Raw genomic sequence first — 20676 nt, 5'->3', positions numbered from 1 at the left:
GCATGCGCCCCGCTGACAGCTGCTGCGCGTGCGCGCTATCCGTCCTCCGTTAGGAAAACCGGAAGCCGCCTTCCCCTGTTAGCGCTCAGGCGGCTAGCGGACTTGAGGGTGAGACGCCCGCTTCCCACCGCGGTGTTCGACGGGATGCCGGAGGGTAGAGGGTGGGGCTGACGTTAGGAGGCAAGATGGCGGCGGCGGTCGTGGTCTCCTTGAGGCGCGGCTTCCCGACAACCGCTCTCAGCAGAGTCAGCCTGCAGGTGAGCCCCGGCGCCGCGGTTCAGTTGGGAATCGTGCCAGTCACCGAGGCTGCCTGGGTGGAGAGGCCGCGGAGAAGCAGCGGGAGCCCGGGTCCAGGCCTCAGTCGAGGACTTCTCACCTGCGCCCTGTCCCGAGCATCCTGTCCAGATGGCCATCCCGCGCCTCGCCGTAGCCGGAGAGTTGCGGCCAGGCGGAGGTTGGAAAAGATCGAGGGAAAGACAGAGGTCAGGGAGGGCAAGCGAATTGCTCAAGGTCGTATGTTGGTACCCAGAATCAGATCCAGATATCTGGACTCGACCTGCGCTGTGTGATGCAGGGAGGCCTGCGGGATGCCCGGGCGATACCCTGGAGGCCAGGTCGCACCTTGAGGTTAGGCTAATCTGGCTCCGTAAGGTCGGAGACGGGTGAACTCTGGAGGGCACTGCACTTGACTCTCAGGGGAAAGGAACGGTGGAAGAAAAACGACCCAGCCCCCGAAAGATGAAGACAGTGGAAGCCTCCAGGCGAGACTCGCTTCTCTAAAGCGTGTTTCTTCAAGGGTGTGTAGCGGCACTGATCCCGTGCGGTTTTCATGGGATGACAGGCAGAGCCCGGGGCTGCTTTTGTGTGTACTACTGTGGTAGCTCTGTCATAGGTCTCCCCACACGCCCTGTATCCTCCAGAAGCGGCACACTGCAGGTGTGCTTTCTCAGTGGCAGCCGTTAGAACGGCAAGAGAAAAGACCTTTGCTTATTTAAGGGACTCAGCTCAGTCTGCTTACCCTTCTGGGCTCCTGGACAGCACTTCCAAGATGGGCAGCAGAAACTCCGACCTTCTTGGAGATTTAAAACTGAGCCTCTCCATTAGCCCCCCCGTTTTGTCTTGTTTGTTTGTTTTGGTTTGGTTTAACTGTAGATCCAAGGGCAGGTTTTGCTGTGGGATTTTTAGATTTCTTTTTTTAATTCATGTGTTTGAATGTGTGCTTTCATGTGTGTATGGACACAGTGTGCTTATCTGGTGCCTATGGATATCAGAAGAGGGAGTTGCATTCCCTGGAACTGGAGTTACAGGTGGTTATGAGCTGCCCTGTGAGTGCTGGGAATTGAACCCTGCTCCTCTCCAAACTGCTAACACATCTCCAGCCTGTGGCAGTTTTGTTGTTTGTTTGTTTGTTTGTTTGTTGACAGGGTCTTTATGCAGCCTTGGCTGGCCTGGAACTCAGAAATCTGCCTGCTGCGGTCTCCCAAGTGCCAAGATTAAAAGTGTGTGCCACCATGCCCGGCCCTGCAACAGCTTTTAAACAAATACTTGAAACCCCTTTAGCACAGATTCTGGCACATGGTTAGTATATGGAAATATTAATTCCTCTTGAATTTACTTGATCCCTCTCATCTTAAAGTGCCTGTTGTGACTGAATAACACAGTACACATTCGACCATCATGTAATCCCAGCTTTCTCCAACCTACCAGATATAAACCTGACAAAGCATTTTCTCTACGTCTCTTTGTTTGTTCTTTGTTCAAGACGGTTTCTCTGTGTAGCCCTGGCTGTCCTGGAACCGGCTCTGTAGACCAGGCTGTTCTGGAACTGGCTCTGTAGATCAGGCTGGCCTTGAACTCAGAGATCCGCCTGCCTCCCCAGTGCTGAGACGGAAGGTGTGCCACCACCTCCTGACCTATGCATCTCTCTCTGAATGGGAAGGATAGAGTTAGGTGCACTGACACACACCTGTCATCCCAGCACTCTGGAGGCTGAGGCAGGAAAATCCAGAGTTTAAGGACATACGCAGCTGCACATGGAGTGAGAGGCCAGCCCAGGCTACTTAGGACACTGTCTCAAAGAACAACCAAAACAGACAGTGCCTACCAGAGCCTTAGGCTGATGTCCCAAGTGTTTGGTTAATGAGTCTGTTTTTGTTGTTGAGAATTTCATGCATGAGTATTTAGATAATTTTCTCTCTTCCCATGCTTTCCCCTCCCTCTCATATTCATGACTTCTTTAATTATCATTGCTGAATATATACATACACCATCCCTAGTCCGTTTATACATACATGTATCTACACATAACATATATGAGGAACTCTTTGAGTTCCTTCTATATAACATGTGTTTAGGGCTGAGAGCATGGGATTGGATTTGTAAGGACACCACCAATTCATGCCAACATTAATAGGAGAAATTCCACAGGGCTTCACCCCTAATTGAAGAGCTACAAGTGGCTGCTGAAAGGGGGTGTGTGGGTTTTCTCAAGGGAGGAGTCTCCTGATAGGTTATCCAGTTAATTATTCTCAGCGACCTTGTCTATCAGCCTCTTTCCACTTGCTGAGGCAGCAGTGAAGTGTAAGAGCCCTGCCAGGAGGAGTGAGTTCTAAGGCTCAGACTGGGCTTCCTGGAATGAACTGCAGGAAAAAGAAAGAGAGAGAGAGAGAGAGAGGAAAGAAAGAAAAAGAAAGGTCTGTGTTAGCATTTCAGGAGAGGTCTTTGCCCACCTTTCTAAGGGCAGTAAGAGTGAGTGAGAGAGGCCTCCTCACTGTGGGAAAGTATATTTGTATTAAAAAGTACCATCCCAAGCCCTGTAATGAGCCTGCTGTGTTGCTATGAGCTGTAGATTCAGGTTCTGGGTCTCCTGTGCTTGGTCTATAAATGTTTAGCTGGGATGGGCTATTAGTAGCACTGCCTTATTTCCTCATCTGGACTGTGAACTCCAGGAGGGCAAAGCTGCCTAGAATGCCCATCTGCCAGTGAGAATACTACAAGGCCAATGACTCACTAGATTGAGGTACAAATATGTTCACAGTCTCCACTCCTAGGGGACTAGCTGGCCCCTGCATTAGGCAGTTTACACAAGCGGAGGCTGTAACTGACAGCAGGAGCAGGCACATGGTGGTTGCTGGGGCTGAGGAGTGAGGATGAAAAGGTGGCCGTGATGGAATGGGTGGCTCTAGGGCTCCTGGGAGCCACTCTTCTGCATCTGATGTCCATGTCCCTAATGCTATACAGCAGTTCTGCTGGGTATTTTCATCCCAGGAGAATCTCAATACTATCACAGATGCATGCAGTCTATAATTTTTCCAGAATAAAAGATTATTGTGTGTTATCTATTTTGTGTGTAGGGGTACACAGGTGCCTCAGTGTGGATGTGGAAACAAGACAACCTTCAGGATTCCATTCTCTCCACCCTTACATGAGTTCTGGGCATCTAACTCGGGTTGTCAAGCTTGGTAGCAAGTACATTTTTCTACTCAGCCATCTGGCTGACCTGGTTTTACTTGTGTCTTTAGTTACGTATATACGCATGTGCATGAAGTTGCCTATAGAGTCCAGAAGAGGGTGTAGGATGCCTTAGAGATGGAATTACAAGTGGTTGTGATCAGGTTCACTGCTGAGCCATCCATCTTTCCAGTCCCCAGGTTTTGGACTTTTTTGTTTTGTTTTGAGACAAGATCTCACTATGTACTATGTAGCTCTGGATGTCCTGGAACTCACTATGTAGACCAGCCTGGCCTAGAACTCACAGAGATCCGTCCACCTCTGCCTCCCGAGTGCTGGGAGGCTTCATAATGCTGCACCTGTGCCAGCTGTCCCAGCTCTCCCAGGTTACTTTTTAAAGCCAGACAACTCTACACATACATAGTAACTGGTGTGACTTCTCCAAATTTTGGGGACTGGGGGAGTTCCTCTGTGTATCCCTATTGCCCTGGAATTTGCTTTGTAGACCAGGCTGGCCTCAAACTCAAAATCTGCCTGCCTCTGCCTCCCAGATGCTGGGATTAAAGTCTTGCACCACCACTGCTCACCAAAAATCTCTATGTTGAGTGAAAAGCTGGTCATGGGATGATGATGAAGAAAAGACCTTTTTAGGATGGGTGAAAATTGTCTGACTATGGTAATACTACCATCCTCTACTACAGAGTACTTTTATGACCACATGAAGGGGGGCGGGTCAAGGAGATGGCTCAGCAGGAAAAACTCTACAGGCCTCATGGCCTGAGTTTGGTTCCCTAGAACCCATGTGAAAGCTGGCCATGAAGGTGCATGTCTGTATTACCCCCAGCATAACCCAGTCATTGTTGGCCATCCCTGCTGATCCAGCCCTGGGGAGTGGAGGCATGAGGGTCCGAGTTCAGGGTCACCTTCCCCTGTGTAGCTGCTTTCGGCTAACATGGGAAGCATGGGGCTCTAACTCACGGGGCAGAGATTTCATTTTGCTGAGATGTAGCAGAGTCATCACAGCAGAACTTGTTTGTTCCCTAATTTAATTTGTGTTCCGATTCTTTGTTTTGTTGTGTTTTCAAGACAGGGTTTCTCTGTGTAATTGCCTTGACTGTCCTGGCACTCACTCTATAAATCAGACTGACCTTGAACTCATAGAGATCCCCCTGCCTCTGCCCCCTGAGTGCTGGGATTAAAGGTGTGTGCTACCATCCATGCCCACCTTGTGTTCTGACATTCTTTGTCTTTTTTTTCTTCGGCAGATTTTTTTTTTTTTAGTATGAAATTGCATTGGGTTTAGGAGGGGTGCTTTCTTTTCTTTTTAAATGCAGGGTCTCAACCTCATCTGGCCTCAAACTCATAATCCTCCTACCTTCACCTCCGAGGTGTTGGGATTTACAGGCTTGTGCCACCATCCTCAGATCTGCGCCAGTTTGAATATGTTACCATGTTGCATTTTTGTTTTTTATTTTGGTTTGCTTTTTCAACAGGGTTTCTCTGTGTAGCCCTGGTTGTACTGGACTCCATCTGTAAGCCTGGAACTCAGAGATCTGCCTGCCTCTGCCTCCCAAATGCTGTGATTAAAGGCGTGCACTGCCACCCTGGCTGTCGTGTTTGGTTTTTTTAAAAAAAACAAACCTTTTATTATTATTTATGTATGTATGATGAGGGAGGTGGCACATGGCACAGTGTGGCTATGGAGATCAGAGGGTAACTTCATAGTCAGTTCTCTCCTCCGCCTTTACATGGCTTCCTGGGATTGAACTCCAGTTTGTCGGCTTGCACAGCAAGCCATCTCGCTGGCCACAGCATCTTGTTTTGATATCTGAAATAGCTTTCTGACTGGTCTCTTCAGATCTCATGTAATAAGTCTCCCTTTTAACTCTTGTTATCTCACACACAGACACAACACAACATTATGTCACCACCATGATTGAAAGTTGTGTTGGTTGGTTGTGTGACACACACCTGTAATCCCAGTACTTAGAAGACTAGGCAGGAAGATTGACAATTTAAATCCAGTCCAGACTGCATGTGAGACCATTTCCCGAATGGAGTTGCACTGCTCTCCATGGTTCTCGGGTAAAATGAACCCACATCCTCACATCAGCCTCCCGCATCCTGGCAGACTGTGGCTCATAGATACAGTGATCGCCTGCACACCCTCACCCCTGCTGTCCCCTCTGCCTTCTAAATTCTGCTCATCCAGCTCCAGTTGAGGCCCAGTCACTACAGCCCGTGACCCCTGCCTTCTGTCCAGATGCTGGCTTCACCTCCTGAAGGTTGCTCTGTGTACTTTGTCATGCATGTTCCATCTCACTGTGGTCACCACTTTGTTTTTTCTGTGACATGAAGGTTCTCTCTGTTTTGCTAAGTTCTGTGTCACTGGCCCCTGGATCCACAGCAGGCATATCATGGGGGACTGATGTCTTTTGGGTGTTGGCTACCATACCCTCCAAGGACGCCATGTACCAGGGTGTGTGCACCCAGTAATACATTTATCACGCCAGCTAAGTGCAGAAGTGTCTTGCAGTTTTTAACATTTTTCTTTTTCCTTTTCAAGGTCCAGGCCTGCCGAGGGGCACAGACAGCGGCTGCTGCAGCTCCCCGAATCAAAAAATTTGCCATTTACCGATGGGACCCAAACAAGACTGGAGACAAACCTCGAATGCAGACTTACGAGGTTGATCTGAATAAGTGAGTATGTGTTCTGGCCAGGTGCTTGGTAAGGAGGGGGTGGGAGGGCTTGCGGGTTAGTTCTGAACTCTGCTGTTATTGTGGTGCTGGGGACTGAACCCACGGCCTCATGCATGTTCAGCACCCCGTTTACCGCTGAGCTATGCCCCGTCTCTGTAGGAGAGCTTCTCATTTGATGTGGGGATATGCTTTTCAGGTCGTGAGAGACATAACAATCTGATTCTCTAATGTTTTGGAATTTGTCTTCTGTTTTTAAAGTCAGGCAGGTGTCCAATTAGGAAATAACCAGAAATCAACCAGTCTCAGTGGTACACACCAGTGATCCCTGCACTCAGGGAGGCGGAGGCAGATGGATCTTTGTGGGTTTAAGGTCAGCCTGGTCTACAAAGTGAGTCTAGGACAGCCAGGGCTACACAGATAAACCCTGTCTCAAAAAACCTGTCTCAAAAAACCTAAAACAACAAAACCAAAAAAAAAAATTTTCTTCCTTGTCTTCTCAATCTCTCTCTTCTCTCTCTCTCTCAAGACGGTCTTTTGTTTCCCCGGCTGATCTTGAGTTTACTGAGGAAGATCTTGAATTTCTGATCTTTCTCCGTATATCTCCCCAATTCTGGGGTTCCAGGTGTGGCCACCATACCTGCTTTATGAGATACAGAGATGGAGCCTGTAGCTTCATGCATGATGCGTAAGCACTCTGCCAACTGAGCTACATCCTCAGCCCAAATCACACTCTTAGCTCACTGTTGTGTTACAGAAACATTAAGAATATTGACAGATAATTGGAAGATAAATTTTTTTTTTTTTTTTTTTTCAAATCAGAGCTGGAGAAATGGCTCAGAGGTTAGGAGCACTGGTTGCTTTTCCAGAGGTCCTGAGTTCAATTCCCAACAACCACATGGTGGCTCACAACCATCTACAATGAGATCTGGTGCCCTCTTCTGGTGTGCAGGCAGAATGTTATATACATGATAAATAAATAAATCTTAAATTTTTTTTTCCCCCAAATCAAAACTCGGTAAGCTGGGCAGAGGTGGTACACACCTTTAATTCCAGCACTTGGGAGATAGAGGCAGGTGGATCATTGTAAGTTTGAGGCCAGCCTGGTCTGCATGAGCTACAGGACATCCAGGGCTACATAGTGATATTCTGTCTCAAAAAAGAAAGAGAGAGAGAGAGAGAGAGAGAGAGAGAGAGAGAGAGAGAGAGAGAGAGAGAAGCCTCAGTAATGTGTGGCTAAAATTATAGAACTGAAAATTAAGGCTTCCCTTAGTTCCCTTCCAGTGATAGTAGAGCAGGCATTCATCAGGCTGACTCCAGGGAGCAGACAAGAATGACTGAAGGCACTGGGAAGTAACTGGCTTGAGCAGACATTTGGGAGAAGGGGATTCAGTGAGTGATAGATCTCCATGAGGTCAGACCCCAGCCTGCAAGGCCACAGAAATACTAAAACTAGGAAAGCAGAGAACATGGAAAGTATAGGGACCTGGAAAGAATCCAGGAGGAATCTCAGATTCTGTTTGAACCTCTTTCCAGTCTTGAATCTGCCATGGTGATCACCATGCAGTAGAACATTCATACTTCTCAGAAGAGCTTGGTGGGATGTAGGACTGCTAATCACACAGAGATCCAGTGAGGGAGGCACACTGGCTAGGCCTGTAACCCAAGCTTATCCAGCCAGGACTACGAAGACCTTGCCTCAAACAAATGAACAAACAAAACAAAAACAAATTTAGAGGCTGAGGAGCCAGCTCAGCTGGGAAAGTGTTTCTGGGCCCACATGAAAATCTAAGTTTGGTCCCCAGGACACATGGAAATGTGGAGCATAGTTAATGTGCTTCTGTTATCCCAGCACTGCAGAAGCAGAGACACATAGATCCCTGGCTGGCTTTAGCTCCAGTGAGAGGCCCTGTCTCAAGAGACAGTGCTTAAGGATCAGTACCTAAGGTTGACCTCACTTCCACATATACACTTGCACACAAACACACACACACTTTTTTTTTTCAAGGGGGCTGGAGAGATATTTCATCAGTTAAAAGCGCTTGCTCTTTTAGGGGATTGGAATTTGGTTCCTTACACCCATGCCAGGCAACTCAACAGTCTGTGGCTTCTACCTCCCTCCCCAGGGGATCTGATACCCTCCTCTAGGCTCTTTAGGTACTTCACACACTGACATACACACATGCAAATATATAAACAGAAAAGAGAAGAAGCAGATTTGTAGTTAAGTAAGACAGTTGTTGGAGAGTGCTGTCAATCACATTTGCCTAATGAATATTTCATACCAAACAGTAACAAAATGTGCATTCCTTTCAGATGGACAGGTATGCTCACCATGACTTTGGGCCACAAAATAAATCCCAATAAATTTCAAAAGTTCACACTCTTACAGGCTTACTCTGACCATAGTGCAGTAGTGGTACGCGCCTTTAGTCCTAGCACTCAGGGGGCAGAGGCAGATGGATATTTGAGACTTGAAGGCCAGTCTGGTCTACAGAGTGAGTTCCAGGACAGTCAAGGCTATACAGAGAAACCCTGTCTCAAATGCACACCCCCATAAAGAAAGAGAGAGAGAAAGAAAGAAAGAAAACGCGAAGAGTCGTAGTAAATTACACATCGATGCAGAAACCCCAGGGAAAATAGGAACCTACCTGAACTAAGTGCTGATGAGAACCGTGCAGCACCTGAGAGGCAGCAGCTGCTCCACCTGGAGGCTGCCAGGGGAATTCATAGATCAGGCACTTATGGTTTGAGGGGTTTTTTGTTTGTTTGGACAATCTCCAGTTTGAGATTAGCCTGGATCACAAAAAGAAAAGGCTTAAAACCAGTCATCTAAGATTTTACCTTAAGAAGGTAGGAAGGAGGCTGGAGGTACAGCTCAGTGGTGCTTAGAGCTTAGCACTCAGGAAGCCCCAGCACCACAGAAACAAGGCGAAGGTGGGGCCAGGCACGGTTATGTGCACCTGTTATTCCAGCGACTCCTTCGGGCCCAGTAGGAGGATACAAGTTTGAGGCCAGCTTGGCAGTGCATTGAGACCCTTTTAAACAAAATTAATGAGGGCTTGGGATATAGCTCAACAGTACAGCATTTGCCAGGCTTATGTAAGGCCCTGGGTTCAAGCCTCAGTATTAAAAAAAAAAAAAAAAAAAAAAAAAGAGGAAAAGAATAACAAAGCAAAGTTGGGCATGGTAGGGCATTCCTTTAGTGCCAGCACTTGGGAGACAGAGGCAAGCAGATCTCCATGAATTTGAGGCCAGTCTAATCTACAGAGTGAGTTCCAGAACAGCTAGGGCTACACAGAGAAACCCTACCTGAAAAAGAGAGAGAGAGAAAGAATAAAGAAGTAAAACTATGCAACAGTTAAACCTTTGAGCAAGTGAAAAAATAAAACTCTGGTACTAATGAAGGCTAAATGGGTCATGCATCCAGGTGTCCTGACCATTGTACGAGAGTGAAGTAAGGATGCTGACCTTAAAATGCAGCTGAGTTCTTTTCCCTGGCAGGTGTGGATCTATGGTGTTGGATGCTTTAATCAAAATTAAGAATGAAATTGATTCCACTCTGACTTTCCGAAGATCATGTAGAGAAGGTAAGCATGGCTTTCATGGTCACTAGACCTTGACTGGGGTCCTGACCCCAGAGAGGTGTGGCTGCCACTGATGGGGACTGTGGAGAGCAGCTGCAGCACCGCTAGGTGACCTTGCTGCTGTGCCTAGTACAGCTTTAGGGATTGCCCTGGCTGGGGCAACAAGGACATGGCGAAAGGGTAGATGCACAGACGCGTAGAGGGAAGCGTGGGCCAGGAAGGCTGTGCTTGCTCTGATGGAGGGCACCAGCCACAGCTACACAACCTAGAGCCGCAGTGTGTTTGTTAGGCATAGCACAGGGGTGAGGTTAGCTAGTGTGGGTAGGAGGTCTCTGTAGAGGAGCAATCTTAGGTCATCGTGGTCATTGGAGAAGAGGAAGCTGTGGTTGTTACGCTGGTCAGTCATTTATAAACATTCATTCAGACCAAAGGAAGGCTTGGCCATCCCTCTGAGCCTCACCTTGCCATTTCCATGTGTCTAAGGCATTGCAGTCCTTGTCACAGCCATGCCCATGTCCACACAGGACCCCTCTGATCCCCACACCTTGCTGTACCTCAGCATTTTCATGGGATATGACTTCCACAGTTTGAACTGTGATGCAAGTTCTGATTTCCCCTTAGGAGCTTGTCTGGAGGTTCCTGTAAATCATGGTTCCTGTAAATCATGGTTCCTGTCAGCCACCATGAGCTTGCCAGCACCAGTGAGGACAGGCTCACTGGCATTTGCAGTGTGAGCTCTTTGTTTAGCAAGATATGGGAGTTTCTGGCTAAGGCTTCCCCAGACTTGGCTTGTCACGGGGTGGTGTGCTCATGCTGAACTGTTGAGATAGTGAGAAGACAGCTTCCTGCTCCAACAGATAGGATTTGTTCTGTGTATCTGAAAGTATATAGCTGAGGGTGTGGAGCACTGGGGTGGCAGAGGCAGGCAAATCATTGTCATACTTAAGGCCAGCCCAGTCTACATTGCGAGTTCTAGGCTACATAGTGAAACTCTGTCTCAAAAAAGAGAATGAAAAGCCAGGCTGTGTGAGGCACACCTTTAACCTAGCACTTAGGAGTCAGAGGCAGGCTGATCTCTGTGAGTTTGAGGCAAGCCTGGTCTATAGAGTGAGTTCCAGGACAACCAAGGCTACACAGAGAAACCCGGTCTCAAAAAACAAAATCAGGGCTGGAGAGATGGCTCAGAGGTTAAGAGCACTAGCTATACCTCCAAAGGTCCTGAGTTCAGTTCCCAGCAAGCACATGGTAGCTATACTGAGATCTGGTGCCCTCTTCTGGCATGCAGGCACACACACATACAGAATACTGTATAAATAATAAATAAATAAATAAAATATTTTTTAAAATCAGAAAAGAAGAAAAGTAATTGCTAGTGATAATACAACAAAGGTAATATGTTTTAAAATATGATTTTAAGTAAAAATCGGTTTAATAATGATTTTAAAAAAAAAAACTCAAAAGACAAAATCACAGGGTGCCCTGAAGAGTGGCTGGCATTTCTGGCCATGGTGCTTGTGACCAGAGCTGTTGTGTTCCTCATAATAAAGTGGTTGGGAGTCTATGTGAATGTATCATGTGGGCGTGGGGGTAGGCCTGCGGAGTGGCGGGACTCTGCAAGGAAGGACATGATGTACGCTGGGAACCAGACGTCAGCACAGAAGCAGTACCGCTGTCTGCCCAGCTGCTCACTAGCCTTGAAACCTGGGATAAACAAAGACGGAAGAAGCTGGCTGGGGGGCTTCGGGGGACTGCGGCTGTAGCTTGCCTGGCTCAAGTTTGAGTTCTAGACAGCAAAGAGAAGGGAGAGAAGGCATATCCTGTGTCAGCGGAACTACTGGTGGTGGTCAGCGTGGCCATGAGGAAAGGACTAAGTCTGAGGTAACCTGGTATCTCTCACAGGAATCTGTGGCTCTTGTGCCATGAACATCAATGGAAACAACACTCTGGCTTGCACATGCAGGATCGACATGAACCTCAGCAAAGTGTCAAAAATTTACCCTCTTCCACACATGTATGTGATGAAGGATCTAGTCCCTGTGAGTCTGTGGCTCTCCCGTCTGTTACAGGGGCGGTGTCCTGCCATGTGGTCTTCAGAGCAGCTAGGTCCGGGTGTTCGCAGCTACTTTGGTGGACCTGATAGAATGATCAGACAGTCCCTGTGTTTATGGCAAGGAGAATTCCACAGTATCCCCAAAGACATTAGGAGACCCCGTTCCCAGGTCCACACCAGTGTGGGGAGTGTGAGTGCAGTGTCTGAGGGACAGGTGACATGCCTGGAGACCCTGAGGCTCAGCTGGTGGGTTTTTTTTTGGAAATAGGGACAGCCCAGAAAGGGGGGATTTGGCCATAACTGCAAAGAATTCATGTGGAAGATGAGTGGGAAAGCGACTGTAGTTTGACTGTGCCCTGAGTTTCCCTCCCTCTGCTGGCTGGGCACCTTCCCTGGCTTGAGGAGAAAGAACTGCAGTTGTCATGTCTTCAGCTGGTGTGGACAAGGTTTCCCAGCTGTGTGGCTAACACTGACATGGTCCCTTCTAGAACCTTTGCCTGTCTCCGCCACTGAGAGTTTTGCTTCTGTTTGTTCCCCTAGAGGGAACAGGCTCAGTGAAGTGAGATAATAGCATGCTGGAAGCTGAAGGCCCTGGCAGAAACTGATCCCTCTCCCTCTCCCTCTCCCTTTCCTTTCCCCTCTCCTTCCCCCTCTCCTTCCCTCAGGATATGAATAACTTCTATGCACAGTACAAATCCATCGACCCTTATCTGAAGAAGAAGGACGAGTCTCAGGAGGGCAAGCAGCAGAATCTGCAGTCCATCAAGGACCGCGAGAAGCTGGTCATTACTTAAACCTACTGTCATGGTTTGCGGGGTTGCTTTCTGGAAATCAGGAACAGGAGGGTGACACAGAACACTTAGTGTGTTCTGAAAGAAACTGGGGAGTATCCGACCCGAGGGGAAAAACTGTTGCCAGGCTGTGGGTGGAGCTCAATGGCAGAGCGCTTATCTGCGGTGGGAAGCTTGGGGTTCTGTTTGTGGCAGTGTGGTGGGGGGGCAGGACTGGAGGAGAGCCTTGCTGTCTCTTCCTAACTGTGCTCAGTCTGACTCTGTGCTTGGTACTGGCCTCCTGGAGTTGCTGTTCTTGGGTCTAGGCCAGTTTTTTTTCTTTTGAGATGGGGCTGTAGCACAGGCTTATCTGCCTGCCCCCACCTCCCGCATGCCACATCTGGTTTCTGCACTGCTAGGGAGCCATCCCACAGTTTTGTGTTTATACAATAAGCACTCTGCCAGCCGAGCCCCAGCTATAAAATCCTGAGCTATGAAACTTTGAGTGGAGAATTCAGCATCCAGCTTTCCAGCTCCTTCCCTCTCTGATTGGCAGGCACACTGGTTCTGCTGGTGGACGGAGCCCACTTTAATTACCTCCTTCCTCTCTGTGCCCCTAGACTCTGACCCTGCATGTGTTACCAGTGTCAGTGTGTGAGTGCTTAATGGATTCTTTCATCTAGCTTCTTCTTCCCCATAAAGCATTAAAGTCACAGAGAGCACGCTGGTCCATCATCATGGGAACGGTCAGTTAGTGATGCTACAAGTCCATGAGCATCTGACAGCTGAGAGTGTTCATGAGGGTGGCACTGTGCCCATCATCATCTCTACTTCCAGCATAGTCTTGCACATTCCAGTCCAGGCCAGGCATGCATGCCTCATGGCCAGCAAGCATTGCTTGAGGTGGCTTTATTAGGAAATGAAGGCCTCTGATCATAAATTCCTAGCAATAAAGTTTTCCTCATTTAAATGCCTACATGGAGCCAGGCATGGTGATTCATGCCTAAAATCCTAGCACTTGGGAGTCTGAGCCTGGAGGATTCTCATGAGTTCAAGGTCAGCCTGAGCTATATAGTAAATTCCAGGCCAAACCCAGGCTAGAGAGTCTCAATAAGTACATGTGGACATATACACACAGCAGCATGAAGCCAGGGCTATATGCTGAGGTAGGGGTCTTGCCTAGCTTGCACAGACCCAGAGTTCTGCCATTTGCATGGCATTTCTTAAGACACTAAGTGTAGCAAATAATTGAAAATACAGTGAATTACTTTTCATTTTTTTGCATTCATTTGTGTGTGTGTTTGTGTGTCTAGGGATGCAATCTCAGACCTCCTATGTACAGAGGAGAGTTTGCTGCTGAGCCACTTCTGCGTCTGGTTTATGCCACATGCGCTCTGGTCGTCCCACTACTGTTGCATAAAGACTGTTGCTGCTCTCTCCCCACAAATCCGGTCCAGGCAGCCAGCCATCTGCCTCCATCAGGGCTTTCTCCCTTGGCTGCCCCTGTGCAAGTAGACCCCCCTGCTTTGCTGCTTGTTGCCAGAATCAGAAATCCCAACTTGTTAGGCACAGAAGTCTTGAGGCTGTGCGACAGGTGTACAAACACGATGCCAGGAGCACGTGGGCTCAGGTGCCCTAGTTGACCCCTCCTCCTTCCCTGGAGTTCAAGGTTCGGTGTGTGAAATGTTGAAGGCAGCTTAGGGTGCTATTTTGGCCCCATGAGGACTGCCTGGCTAGACAGACACTGGACAGACTGCCTGGGAGCCTCGGTGCCCCTCACTGCAGACTGCACGCTGGTTGGGAACTCCTCATTCATGGCCCTTTAAGTCAATGAGGTGTTGTTGATTATCCAGTCTACATGTATTATTGGACTTCAGGCCCCTAGTCTGTGATCCAGCACTTGGGAGTCTGAGCCTGGAGGATTCTCATGAGAATTCTCATGGAGGATTCTGCATTTTATTACGAGATCTTTTTTGGGGAATCTGTTATACTGCCACAAACCACCCTTAGCATTTCACCAAGAAAGCGCACAGGCAGGCTGGCCCTCCACCATGTGCTGGTGTCTGACTCCTCTCTCTCCACACAGGACGGATTGTATGAATGTATCCTGTGTGCCTGCTGCAGCACCAGCTGCCCCAGCTACTGGTGGAATGGAGACAAGTACCTGGGGCCTGCAGTTCTCATGCAGGTCGGTGCCCCTAACCCAAGCGGCCAGAAGTCCTCAAGGGCGGTGGCCTGCTGCAGAAGGAGTGTCCGGTGCCACGCAGTGCAATGGGGAAATGCAGCGCATTGGGCTCGTGTGGCTCTCAGCAAATCTGAGGGCCTCACCTTGCTGTTCCCTTTTGTGGGGAGGACCACCCCAAGGGGAGGGACCCACTGTACAGCAGGTGTGAGTGGATCTCCAGGCTGCAGGCTGTGTGGGTGGGAGGAGCATCTTGAGGGGCAGCTGCTCATCAAATGGTGGGAAGCTGGGCTGGAGCTGCTTAGAAAGAAAATATTTTGTCTTTGTTGGGTGTGCACAGCTCAGTGCAAAGAAAGCCTGTCCATTTCCAGGAAGCTGCTTATGTGGTCAGTGCTTTTCAGAAAGTGTTAAGCAACTCAGAAGACTACTTCATGTTTCTTATTTTCCTATTAAAAAGAACGTTAATATCTGTGTGACCACGGAGGAGTGTGGCCCTTGCCGTGTGCGCTCAGGTGTGCCCGAACGTGCTGCTTGTTCCCTGAGATCCAAGTTGTTGCAAACCACACAGGGCTCAGTGACATGGCTGGAACTGTTCCAGGGCTCCGTAGTAAACCGTCGTGAGGTCGTTGGCCTCAGGGCATGTGTTGTTTGACAGAAGATAGACAAACTGTCCATGATGGGTGTGGTAGCCCAATATGTCTGTAATCCCTAGCATTTGGGAGGTTGAGACAGGAAGATTATAGGTTCAAGGCCAGGCTGGGCTAGACCTAGCCTTAAAAAACAAGCAACCCAGGCATGGTAGTGAATCCCTATAAATCTCACACTCAGGAGGCAGAGGCAGGCAGATCTCTGAGTTTCGGGCCAGGTAGGGCTATACAGTGAGACTCTGTCTCAAACAAAGCATCCGTTTATCAGTTGCAGGTTCTAGCACAGGCAGGTACTGTAACTAGAGGAAAAAGCATTTAGCACACAGCCCACCCTCACTAATTAGAACCTGGAACAACATGAAATGAGCTGATGCCCAGTACCATATCATTAAGCACCGAGGTACCAAGCATAGGGCGGATCAAAGGCTCATGGCAGTCATGGACACACAGGGTTAGGAGCCTTCCTGCAGGATGGGCAAGAACTACAGAGCAATGGCAAGGCCACTGACTCAGCTAACCCGCCCTGCTTTCCCAGGCCTATCGCTGGATGATCGACTCCAGAGATGAGTTCAAAGAGGAGCGCCTGGCCAAGCTGCAGGACCCTTTCTCTCTCTACCGATGCCACACCATCATGAACTGTACAAAGGCCTGCCCCAAGGTACGGGCAGGAGTGAGACAGACAGGGACTGGAGTGCCTGTTGTCTCAGTTGGAATGGCTCAGGAACTGGAAGCCAATGCTGTGGGAGCCAGGCTCCCTCAGCTCATGTCACAGCTCTGGCCACCAATCTGCTTCAGCCAGTGCCACAGGTCTCTCTTCTCTGGAGAGCTGCTGTGGGACTCAGAGCTTCCACCTCCCTCATCTTCACCCTCTCTTCTCATTTCTTTTCTTGTTTTGTCTTAATTGGTTGGTTGGGTTTTTGGCTTTTCCAGACAGGGTTTCTCTGTGTAGCTCTGGCTTTTCTGGAACTCTCTCAGTAGTCCAGTCCGGCCTTTAATTCACAGAGATCCTCTCACCTCTGCCTCCTGAATGCTGGGGTTACAAGTGTACACCACCACTGCCCAGCTCCCATTTCTGAGAGAACTGTAGATTGGTTGCCTTCTCATTTGGTGCCACCATGCACCTATCAGCCTTGGCCGCTGGGCATGAAGAGCAATGAGGTATGACCCTGGCTGCCCTTGAGGTAGGCACTGAGCAGCAAGATAGGAAGCTGGAGGGGAGCCACTTAGCAGTGACACTTAGCTGAGATTTTTCAGAACTTCTTGGAGACCTCTGGCCAGCCTCTCAGCAAGTCTTTCAGACCCACGTCCGGACAGGTTATGGGTGTGCGGGAGGGTGTGGCTCTGTGCTGTTAGGCCAGCTGTGCAGCACACAGGTCCTGCCTTTCTTGTGCCACACCTCTCTGTACCTTTTCACCTGTGTACTTTGGAGATCATTCTGTACTGGGAATGTGACGAGCCTCTTCTGCCTCTCAGGTTATTTTCTTCTCCCCCCCCCCTTCTTTCTTTAGTACTTTAGTTTCTGGGTTATTCCTCTAACATGAGAGGGCCCTTCCCCAACCTCAGATAACTCTAATTTTGCTATGTACCTGACATTTCCCTCCCAGCTTTTGCAAGCCTGCACTTAGTAGGGTACTTATCAGTACTGAAAACAGATGTTACAGCTGTGGAGCTGTGGAGCTGTGGGGCCATGCTCTAGCCAGGGCTGCTGGTATTGACCAGTCAGACTGAAGATGGGAAGTGTTCCCCAGAGTTGTTTCTTCCCGTACGTTTGAGAGTATATAGTTTCAGGGCTGGAGAGAAGGCTCAGCAGTTACAAGCACAGGCTGCTTTTCCAGAGGACCCAGGTTCAATTCCCACAGGGCAAGTCATAGCTAACTGAAACTCCAGTTCCAAGGGATTCAACATCCACACACAGACATATGTGCAGGCCAAACACCAATAAATATAAAAAATAAATTATATATTAAAAAAGAGAGAGAAAGAATATAGTCTCTGCAGTCGGCAATTTACCGACAGCAGTAGAGGTTTCTGTTGAATTACTGACCTTGGTCTGTGGTCCTGAAGAGACACCACCCTGGGTCAGAGTGCTGCCTGCCCTGGGTGTGTTTGCCTGCGAAGTCAGCGCAGCAGAACCCCGGGGCAGGGCTTTCCTCTCTGAGTTTGTTGGCTTTTGAGGGTCTGAATCTGCATATCCCCCCCTTCTGGTAAGGGTCTCAGCTACCTTGTTTCCTCCCATCACACCTGGTACTGACGCTCTTCTCTTTCCTCCAGGGTCTGAATCCAGGGAAAGCGATTGCCGAAATCAAGAAGATGATGCTGACCTAGAAGGAAAAGAGGGCGTTGGCCTAACCCTCTCCATGCTGAATGTGGCTGTCAGTTCTGACTTGAGTCCCTTCAGGCTCCTGGATTTTCCATGAATACAGCATGTATAATAAATATTTTAAGAAATAAGTAGGTGTTACTCTACATTATTAGCAAAAACAATCCTGTACCATTTGCTTGCTGCTAAGGACTGGGAAGGCACCAAGGGAATCCTTGTCCTCGAAGAGGTGGGCAGGGCTCCAGACCTGAGCCCTGGTGAAGATGGAGGGCAGCCAGGGCTGTGGCATGTGCCCAGCATTGCATTCACCTTGCCCTTCTGTAAAACAGGACCCATAACGACCTTCTCACCTGACATCTCCCAGTTTCAATAGTATTATCTAGCAGCCGTGTGCAGAAGCCCCCTGCAGTCTTCAGAACCACATACCAGCCAGTCTTCCCGTGCCAGGGGGGTGGGGGGGAGGCTTGAGCTTCTTCCAGCACACAGCAGTGAACCTGACCAGCTGCAAGCTGGTAGAGAGGCTTTGCACTGCAAACCTGGGTTCTCCACCACAGCTGCCCTCACCCTGCTTCTTACCATACAGGTAGTGAAGCTGGGCAAACAGTACACAATAGATGGGAAGAAGATCAGCCGAGGCAGGAGGCTCTGAGCCAGCCTGGGCTACATAGCAAGTTCCAGGCCAGCCTGGGGTGCATAATGAGATCAGTCTATGGAGAAAATAGGGAGGAAAAGTGAAAGGCCTTTGAATTCCCCGTCCTGCATTCTCCTGTGTTTGTTCAAATTGTGTGACCATCTAAAACTTCCTTCAAGCTAGGTGTATTAACTTTCTTACTCCATGATAGGTGATGGTAGTGGATGCTATCCAGTGAGTGTAGGTGCATGCGTGTGTGTGTGTGTGTGTGTGTGTGTGTGTGTGTGTGTGTGTGTGTGGCATTACTTTCCATCCCAGCATTGGAAACCACCGATTAACAAATTTAACTATTCTTGTGTTGAAAGTTCCAGGTCCCCACTTGCCCCAGTAGACCAGACTAGAGGTCAAAATGGATTCACATTGTCAAAGTTCTATAACACCTACCAGATGATTCTCCCTGACCTGACTAGGCCAGGGAGAAAAATCTTGACTTAAGTGATCACCTGATGTTCCCCAGGTGATTACCTGGTGTTCACCAGGCAGCCACTTTCCATCACCCTGTCACCCTACAAGAACTGTAACTTTGAAATAATTCAACAGACAGGGAGGAATGTATAACCCCCAAATCGACTGCCACAATCCAAAAGAAACTCCCACTCAGCATCTCGTAATTACTTTATGGAGTGAAGCATCACTCAGTTCTAGGACTTGAAAGCTGCCAGGTATGAACTCTTAGGAGGAAGAGCCAGGGGACCTTGAAGCCTTACAGCCAGATCATCTGGAGGCATTTTCTCAATTGAGGTTCCCTCCTTTCAGATAAAAGTTTGTGCATCATGTTGACATACAGTGTGTGCGTGTCTGCCCATGCTTATGCATGCCCTGTGCCTGGGGAGGTCAGAAGAGGGAGCCAGAGCCCCTGGAGCTGGCATTGCAAGAGGTTGTGTGCAGCCCAATTCAGGTGCTGAGAACCAAACTCAGTATTCTGCAAGAGCAGCAAAGGCTCTTAACTGCAGAGCCATCATCTTTCTAGGCCCTTTTCTTTGATTCCCCTTCACCCCACCCTTTGGTTTTTCAAGACAGGGTTTCTCTGTGTAGCCTTGGCTGTTCTGGAGCTTTGTAGACCAGGCTGGCCTTGAACACACAATCCTCAGCCGAGGAAAACACAGTTTTCCAAGCACTGAGATTATGTCCAGCTACAAAGACTTTTCTGATAAACTAAGTCCTGAGCAGGATTTTGACTTATGTGTGTGCATGTATGGAATTTACAAAACAATACTGTGGAAGGCTTCAAGTCTCCCTGGGACTGGGCCACCCAACTTTTCTCACCTGATGTTTGGGCAATTGTTGACCATTTGTGCCTCCCTTTTGCTCCCTGTAAAGTGGGAATGGGTGGCATTCAGAATGTGACTGAGGTCTAAGAATAAACACCAAGGCATCGTGATTTACATAGCTCAAGCACACCATAAACTCAGTGTCGCTGACATGTCTGAAGTACCCCTGGTATGAGCCATACGTGGCACCCTGTGAGCTCAGCCTGTGACCACAGGATTGATAACCTCAGAGTTTTGTCCTTGAATTTTGTTTTTTACTTTGTGAGACAGAGACTTACATAGCTCACTTATGTAGGCAAGAATGCCCTTGAACTCATCCTCAGGTTCACTGCCGTGTCCCACCACACCGGGTCTTAGCAGGCTTGCTTGTGATCAGATTGCCTGCTTCATGCATGCTGATCAAGCACTGTACCAGCTGAGCAACAGGATCTTGCTATGTAGCCCAGGCTGGCCTCAATCCTCCCACCTCAGCCTCCTGAGCTAGAATTACTGGGCATGAGGCACCATGGCCTGGCTTCAAATTTCTGTCTTTGTATGGGAAGCTAGATAAGAATGTCCTCCTCCCCTTCACTGGCTACTGAAGGTCCCAGGGATTCCTTTGTTCAGCTTCTCTCCAGCTGTAGTAACCCCACTTTGCTGGGTGTTCAGACAGCCATAGTCTCGCTCAGGGGATGTCACTAGTTGGAAAAAAAAAAAAAAAAAAAACCCTTGGTTGTACACATCCATCGAAACTGAAGAAATTGAGAAGTAAGGCTGTGCTCTGGGGTAAACTGCCAGAGTCAACGGTTTCACAGCCTTCTGCAATGTGAACCAGGCATGGGACATCCCCCACGAGAGCCCCTGAAGAGCAGTAACCCCAGAGAGGACGATGCTGAATCAGGCCTGGCCCATGTGACTGGAAACTTCAGCTGTGGTTATCTGGGGGGAGAGCCCTGCCCACAGCCTGCCTGTGAGGACGCAGTGTCGGAGCCACAGGTGACTCTGGCAGGTGGGCAGGGCCTTCCACATCCT

At 48.9% G+C, this 20676-nt stretch overlaps 1 protein-coding gene across 1 annotated transcript; it reads left to right on the top strand.

Annotated features, from left to right (window-relative positions):
- Positions 1-89: 89 nt before the first annotated feature.
- On the top strand, positions 90-17834 carry Sdhb (succinate dehydrogenase complex iron sulfur subunit B). Its single transcript, XM_021628780.2, has 8 exons — positions 90-257; positions 6017-6150; positions 9652-9737; positions 11634-11770; positions 12450-12566; positions 14641-14742; positions 15919-16041; positions 17655-17834. The coding sequence occupies exons 1-8, from the start codon at positions 186-188 to the stop codon at positions 17706-17708; spliced, it is 825 nt and encodes a 274-aa protein (XP_021484455.1). The 5' UTR covers positions 90-185; the 3' UTR covers positions 17709-17834.
- The last annotated feature ends 2842 nt before the right edge of the window (positions 17835-20676 follow it).

This window comes from Meriones unguiculatus, chromosome 3 (assembly GCF_030254825.1).
Source record: "Meriones unguiculatus strain TT.TT164.6M chromosome 3, Bangor_MerUng_6.1, whole genome shotgun sequence".
Taxonomy (NCBI): Eukaryota; Metazoa; Chordata; class Mammalia; order Rodentia; family Muridae; genus Meriones; species Meriones unguiculatus.
This window is presented reverse-complemented; position numbering and strand designations above follow the sequence as displayed.

Excerpts from the sequence above, each read along its gene's own strand:
- Sdhb (XM_021628780.2), top strand. The coding sequence starts at position 186 with ATGGCGGCGGCGGTCGTGGTCTCCTTGAGGCGCGGCTTCCCGACAACC. Across the intron at positions 12,567-14,640 it reads TCAAGGACCGCGAGAAGCTG|GACGGATTGTATGAATGTAT; the intron begins GTCATTACTTAA and ends CTCTCCACACAG. Across the intron at positions 16,042-17,654 it reads GTACAAAGGCCTGCCCCAAG|GGTCTGAATCCAGGGAAAGC; the intron begins GTACGGGCAGGA and ends TCTTTCCTCCAG.